The following is a 7,722-nucleotide window of genomic DNA, read 5'->3' on the forward strand; positions in this document are numbered from 1 at the left end:
CATCCTGCGGTTACTTTTTGAATAATAATGGTCTGTTCGAGCTTACATCATCTTGCCTTTATGAGAGAGAGAGAGAGAGAGAGAGAGAGAGAGAGAGAGAGATTTAGTGTTGCTTTTAGTGATGAGGATTTTAGGGATTCCTAAGGGTAATATAATGAAGGGTATAATGGGTAAAAGAAAAAAATAGAAAACTAATTTAGGCACAAAATTGTATCATTGGTAATTATGAAAACTTTGAGGGGATTCAGGTAGATATGTTTTAATCTAGGGGGTTTCTAAAACAAGTAGCGGTATATTTTCTTCTGGAAAATGATATGATGATTGATATCGATGCCATCGTGAAAATTCTAGTAGCCATGAAAACAATTTTGAGTCCAATAATCTGTTTTGACTCGGAACCGATTTTCAAAATCCAAAACAAACATGGCCATTAGAAAAGTGCAAAACAAAGTGAGCAGTGCAAGTGTCAAACTAACTATGGTAGTGCTGATATCAATCCTCTATACATTTACATATATGGAATTGGTAGTGACACCCATTAGTCCAGGCATTTTCACCATTTTAATTTCTATTATTTGATTTGCCTTTTCTCTTCTGAATTATTAGACAAATTGACATGGGTGTCATACCTAATTTAAGGTTATCTATGTGCCTCCTACAATCTGTATTATAATAGAGTAGTTAAGATAAAGTAGAGCAATATCTTTACGAAATACACCTAGATTGAGTGGTAGCACCCTCTTTCTGGCGTGTTTTAGCGGATCCCATATAATATGTGATGGGCCAATAGAAAACCACCCAGCCACTGAAATCCCTACTTTTAGGGTTAAGAGAAGAAAAGATCCTGTTTTTCAGAACTACTTTTTTATATTTCTTCCCAATATTTCTACTTTTCCTTCTTTATTCTTTCCAGTTCAGTTCTCACGCCACAGGCGGGAAGATCCCAAGTTTTGGAAGAAAACCCTAATCATTATTAGGTTCCTTCATTTTCCAACATCCATCCATCTATTCCTTCATACACAGGTAATTTTCTATTTACTTTTTTATTTATTTTCCTTCATTTGATCTGCCATATATCTTCCTTCTTTAACAGACTTCTTTTGTTTCCCTTATTTTTATGGAGACCGTTTATTTTCTCAAGCTTATAGACTGAATTTTTATGGTTTTTTTTTTTTTTTTTCCTTTTTGATATTTTTTAACTGCAAGCGGAAATAGTGTCTGTTATTTGGTGCTTAATGCAAATTTAATGTAAAAAACTTTATTGTGTGCTTGTGCCTGGTTGTTAGATTTAGGCTTTCATGTTTGGATTGATTTATTTTTTTTTAAATGATGGGATTTTATTAGAAAAAAGCATACAAATAGTAGAACAACAATAGTGAAGGAGGCAAGTAATCAAAGATCTTTAGAGCAGTTGATCTGCCTCTCCATTCAGCTGAGAACGTGATGGAAGCGGACTGGATCACCTTCCAAAATCTCGTCAATGAGTTCTGAGAATCTCCAGAGGTGAGGGGACCTCTCATCCACCCATTTGATAACATTGAGGGAATCTCCCTCACCGCCATCAGTCTAATGCCCTAAAGAAATCACCCTCACTTCTGCCTCATTAGACTCCTTGATTCTAATAGGCCTTCTAATAGGCCCAGAAAAGATCCATTTGGTCAAGCAACACCCATCTCTAAGAAGGCCTCCAATACCCGTCAGACTATGATTACACAAGCTAGATGTGTCAAAGTTAAGCCGGACCCATCCTGGATTAGGGGGAATCCATCGGGTAGCCAAGATCTCCCCACATTCTCTTACTGAAGCAAATCGTCCGATGTCTGTAGTAGAGTATAACGGGAAACTAGGGAGAACTCTGACCCTAGAGGTGACTAAAGTAATGATCCTCGAGAATGAAAAAGAAGCACTTTTGACTACATTCTTAAAAGTGAGGGTGTTCCTTTCTTTCCAAAAAAAAAACCCAGATAGTAGCCAACAAAACGAGCTTCCATGATATCATACCCTTGGTGACGATGCAAAGAGACAGCTAAAAAAACGGTATTTTGTTAGCCGTATGGAATTTCGCCCGAAATGTCGGGATTTCGGCTAAAATTTCGGTTTCGGATATTACCATGGTGTAAACCTCACAGCTAGAACATGTTTTGGTTAGAAAATAAAACAGAGTCCTCACAGCAAGAACATGTCCTGGTTAGAACATTAAACAGAGCACTCTAAATAACACTTATCTAGGAAGGAGCCAACAAGACCTTGAAGGAGAAACACACTCCTCCCTTTGCTTCTGAAATGTTTGAAAAGGAAAATGTATGGAAAAATTTGTCATGGGATTCTACATCTCTCATACTTCTGTTGAAATACATTACCCTACAATATCACTTACTCCTTGAGGAAAATACAGCTAACAATAACGCTGCTTCTCCTGATTTGAGATATATGCTTTTGTTGAGTGGCGTGTGTCTCACAAGTTATCTATTGTGATGATGTTTAGCCACTTAAGTCAGTTCAATTCTGGGTGTACCGGGAACACATTATTATGGTCATGCAAGTACTCTTTAGTTTCTGAGCAAATTGGTCAACCAGGTACACCTAATAGCTTTCAAAGCAAGGAAAAGAAGAGTGTACCTGAAGGCCAAATCAGAGCTTTGTTAGCAAAGAAAAGAAGAAGTAGATTGGAGCCTCAAATGACCCCAATTTCATGAGTGATAATCAATTTTATCAAGAACCGGAAAGTCCCAAAAACTGACGTGGTGAAAGAACCCCAACATCAAGAGATATATTATTCCTTTGTTTGAATGGCTATATTAAGCGTATTGTTCATAATGGACACCCTTAAACCTACCAGCTTAGGATTTGCTTTTTTCCCGGGAAAATTGAGTTTCTGCAAGCCATTAGTGGGGTTTGTGGTTGTGAAGGTTCTTTTTTAGGCCTTCATAGTCTTCGAACGCATAGCGGTCCGTTTGTTCTACCCTTGAAAAGTTCGACAAAGGTATTAGGTTTAAAGTGGAGAGGAGGCCATTGGGTTTTGGGGAGGATCTTTGTTTAGGAAAGGTGTCTCTCTGCCATGCATCTTTAAATCCATATTGGTTAGAAGTCAATAAAGACAAAAGTGTTAAGAATATTACGATTGGGTGGGGGTAGGCCGCTAAGCTAATTGACCTTTAGGAGTGTGTGCTTTTCTTTGTTAAGAGATTTAGTATGAGAGTGGCTAAGGAGTTTCGGCTTGGGAGTCTAGTGCTAGTTTTTGGTGAAATCCTTTTGGTCGTATCTTATGAATGATTTATTTTTTGAATGGCAATGATTTTACCAATCAAAAGGTGACCAAGAGGGCTAATGATCTTAACTAATCCGCCTCAATGTTACTCACTCTCCAGGCATGATTAAAAGTGGCGGTATAACCTGCCAAACGATCCATTATCTCTTCTATCAAACCTACAAACCTCCATAGGAAACACTCTCCTGACCAAACCATTGGGTCACATTGAAAGAGTTTCTTCAACAATTAAGCGATCGAGATTTGCCTTTGTTACTTGGCATGTGCCGGCGAGAATATTTTGCACACCTACATTCGTAGCATCCTTGGTTCCTTCAGCTGATTTGGCAACGCCTCCCTTCCCTGCTCCAAACAATGTCCAACTTCTCTCCATCTCCACTGTCTTCTTCCTCATCAAGATCATCCCTTCTTCCTTTCCCATTGTCATCTTGACCAGTCGCCATCCTCTCTCTCTCTCTCTCTCTCTCTCTCTCTCTCTCTCTCTCTCTCATGTATGAATTAATGTCGCCTTCTAAGTCTTTCTTTCTCGGGTACACTGGTCCCATCTAGAGTTTAAACTTTTTGTTTGATGGCAGTTGAGGAATGTAGAGGTCAATTGTATATGGGGCATTCTCTCCTCCCAGAAGTGCATTCGTAATCTTCTTTGATTTAATTAATGAATCAATGGTATCTTTATCAAAAAATAATAATGATAAATGTATAAGATGTGAGGAAAAAAGGAATTTAGATTGGCAAATGTGTGCTTTGGAGTCGGCTAACCATCCCTTCATCCATTATAAAGTGGTTGGTAAAGGTGGGTCCTTTGTTCTCAAATGTTACAATATTTAATGGATTTTTGTCGCATCAACCTTGGATCTTTTAATAGGTCCGTCAAAGGAATCCTTGGTGGCAAAGGTAAAGTCCTCCCATGTGCGATTGTTGGCATATGGAAGGGGTTGGGGGTGCACTGGTCCCACCTTAAAGTCAAAACATTTTGTAGGACAGTTGAGGAAAAGTACAGATGTTAATGAAGTATGAGAAAACAAAAGCAATTTAGATTGGTTAATGCATGCTTTCTATGCATGAAAGTGGGAGAGTCATCTAACCACCTCTTCATCCACTGTAAAGTGGCTGGTAAAGTTGGGTCCTTTCCTCAAATGTTTCAGTATTTGTGGTTGTGTGGGGTATGTGGAAGAAGCTGAATGAGGACTTTTGAGGGGAAAATCTCTTGTGGCTAGCAGGGGATATCAAGCACTCCGCTATTCATTGGACTCTTGAAGGAGTTTGGGAGTTGTTGTTGGGAGATCTTTCATCACAAGAGGAAATGGATTGGAGATATCCTAATAATTTTTTGAAAGATAATTGGAGATATCCTAATAATTTTTTGAAAGATAATTGGAGATATCCTAATAAAGAGAAGATTCTAAGTATGTGGTCCTCTTGTACCAAATTGTCGGACATTGATAGTAGCTCCAAGGTAATCTATGTCTCATTGGAATTGGGGAAGTATTTAGGGTCAGTTCAGACTTCCAGTTATGAATCTTTGACAGCCATTGGCTTTTTGTAGTCTATTTTATCATAGCTGAGCTCAGTGCCCTAAAAATTGAACAGGATCATAAAATCGTGATGTGGCAGGCAATCTAATTGTAAAATCAGCTTATTAGCTATAGAGTTTCGAAGAAATTAAGAAAAAAACAGGAAAATGTATCAAAAAAGTTGAAATAAATACGGCCAAATCATCCATATTCAACATTGCACATCAAAGTTATGTCAATTTATGTTGTTTAACTCCATTATTCCATAAAGTGAATGACCGTTTAGTCCATTTTGTATGCAAGTCTCATCTCTTTTATGTACCGAAAGCAGAATCTTAAAAGTTTGTTTTCCGAGGCTACCCGAAAGTAGTTACACTCCTGTCTGTCCAATCAAGAATGGATCAACAGGGACATGGACAGCCTCCAGTTATGGGGGTTGTTGCTGGTACAGCTCAAATACCATATGGTGCAGCCTCATATCAAGCCAACCCAATGATGGGGCCCAGTCCCCCAGGCTCAGTTGTGACACCAGTTGGATCCATTCAATCACCCAGTCAGCCAACAGCTTTCGTAGCCTCCCCGGCTCAGCTCGCCCAACACCAACTTGCTTATCAGCACATCCACCAACAGCAGCAACAGCAACTTCAGCAACAACTCCAGCTGTTCTGGGGAAATCAGTACCAAGAAATCGAGCAAACAACCGACTTCAAAAACCACAGCTTGCCATTGGCAAGGATCAAGAAAATCATGAAGGCAGATGAGGATGTAAGGATGATATCAGCAGAAGCTCCGGTCATATTTGCCAAGGCGTGCGAAATGTTCATTTTGGAGTTGACACTGCGTTCATGGAATCACACGGAGGAGAACAAGCGGAGGACACTGCAGAAGAATGACATTGCGGCAGCAATCACAAGGACAGATATCTTTGACTTTCTTGTTGACATTGTGCCTAGGGAGGAGCTGAAAGATGAGGTGCTTAGTTCGATCCCAAGGACTACTGGGACCATGCCAGTTGGAGGTCCCGCCGACCCAATTTCTTACTACTATTTATCTCCCCAGAATCCCCAGCAGGTTGGATCTCCAGGGATGATCATGGGTAAACCTGTTGTGGATCCATCTTTGTATGCGCAGCAGCCTCATGTGTACATGTCTCAGCCAATGTGGCAGCAGCCACAGCCGCAGCCGCAACAAACAGTTCAGCAGCAGCAACCAAAATCAGACTCTTGAGCAGCTAAGAGAGTGTAGCTATAGCAGATGAATTTGATAAAACGATGTGCAAGTACACAATTTATGTTAGCAACTAGTATCCGTCTGTTGAGGATGAAATTTACATGCCCCTCTTTCAATTGCGTGTCCAAGGGAACTACTATTGTAATAGATTTGCTTTGCTTTCTCTACAGTTTCTTTCTTCCATTCGTGGTTTTTTATTTGATCACCTCGAATTTCACTTTGGTTTGTTTTACTGATGAAATATGCCCAGTGAAATTCGATGGGTGTCCCTGCCGCTCAAATACTCTCTCAGTTGTAGTTTCTGATGACAAGCTTTGCTTGTTTTCACATCTTATTTTCTGCTTTCTGATTCTTTAGAACCACTGTGTTTCTCTAGATTGTAAGTAGGATAATGCATCACAAGGGCACTTTAAGAGGACTAGTATTTTGTGATTTTATGGCTATATGTTTGACACACACAGCTGTTATGGAATTGGATAGGGTCATATAGGTTGAACTGGGTGTTTATGTGGTGGAATATTTTCCTGAAAAATTAAATAAATATATTTAAGAATCCTTGAAATAGAAAATAAAATGAGTTCTTGTGCATGATCATCATGCTCGATCATGGGCATAGAATCATTAGCCGGATGTTTTGAGGGTCAACAACACTCATGGATCTGATCACCTTACATGTGGTAGTGGGGTCTATCCAATATATTCTCTCTTAAACAATAAGGGCCCGTTTGGATGCCGAGAAGATTTTGATTTCGAATTCTCACATTTGCAGCCCTTTTTGCGTTGACATTTGAATCCCGATCAAATCCTTGAATTTCCAATTCAGCGACTGACAGTCAAAATAATCAGATTTCCAAATAAGCTGTGGAAATAAGAAATTGGAAATCTATAAATCTGGCAGTTTTCTTCACCCTCTTAGCTCCTCAACCTCTCCCCTGCAGTAGGAATTACCCCCTTCCCTCTCTGCCTCCCTCTCAACATGAGCCGCAGATCTATTCATTTTGTACTGAAAACTCAATTCCAAATTCAAATACAAAATTTGAGGTATCCAAACGAGACCTAATTGTTCTAAAGATTCTCTTCTAAAAATATCATAGCCAAATTGATGCATACGTTTCCATCAATTTATATAAATGCTGAGACAGGGTAAAAACACCATTTCGCATAATTAAAGGCCTTCTCCAAGGAAGCTATTGATACTTGCAACCCTTCTTTCATCTGGAACACATTTTATTGGCCATAGCACACATCGGAATACGCCATGACCCACGTCGGAATAGGCCATAGCTGCAAAACTTGACTCAAAAGTGAACAGAATTGAGCCGATTGGACCCAGTAAGAAACCTCGACAAGGTTTTTCGTCGAGTAGACTTGGGTCAGCTTTTTCGTCAAGTAGAATTTTATTACTTTGGGTTAAAATCAATTTTATTACCACCTTTTCCGGCAGGAAACAGATTCCAGCATTTTTCACCCCTTTAATTCCACCCCGGTATCATTTCCACCCCTAGATTCTGTTCCTTTTTTTGAACCAAACAACCAATTCCAAATAGGATACCGATTCCAGCACTTAATTCGGACAATCCAAATGCCCCCTTGCGTGTTTGGCTGGGCTCCCAGAGGACAGAAAGGTGGTCAAGGAACCCCAGCTTATGTGGGAAGCCCGGGAGCTGCATTTTCGAAGGCCCAAACCTCAGCAGGAAGCTGGTTCAAATA

General features: G+C 39.7%; 1 protein-coding gene across 1 annotated transcript; it reads left to right on the plus strand.

Moving 5' to 3' along the window:
• The first annotated feature begins 679 nt into the window (after positions 1 to 679).
• On the plus strand, positions 680 to 6,433 carry LOC143879170 (nuclear transcription factor Y subunit C-3-like). The gene is made up of 2 exons (XM_077381385.1): positions 680 to 1,023; positions 5,114 to 6,433. The coding sequence occupies exon 2, from the start codon at positions 5,179 to 5,181 to the stop codon at positions 6,007 to 6,009; it is 831 nt and encodes a 276-aa protein (XP_077237500.1). The 5' UTR covers positions 680 to 1,023; positions 5,114 to 5,178; the 3' UTR covers positions 6,010 to 6,433.
• The last annotated feature ends 1,289 nt before the right edge of the window (positions 6,434 to 7,722 follow it).

Source organism: Tasmannia lanceolata, unplaced genomic scaffold (genome assembly GCF_043159265.1).
Source record: "Tasmannia lanceolata isolate RefF3 unplaced genomic scaffold, GAP_Taslan_0.1 ptg000006l, whole genome shotgun sequence".
Lineage (NCBI taxonomy): Eukaryota > Viridiplantae > Streptophyta > Magnoliopsida > Canellales > Winteraceae > Tasmannia > Tasmannia lanceolata.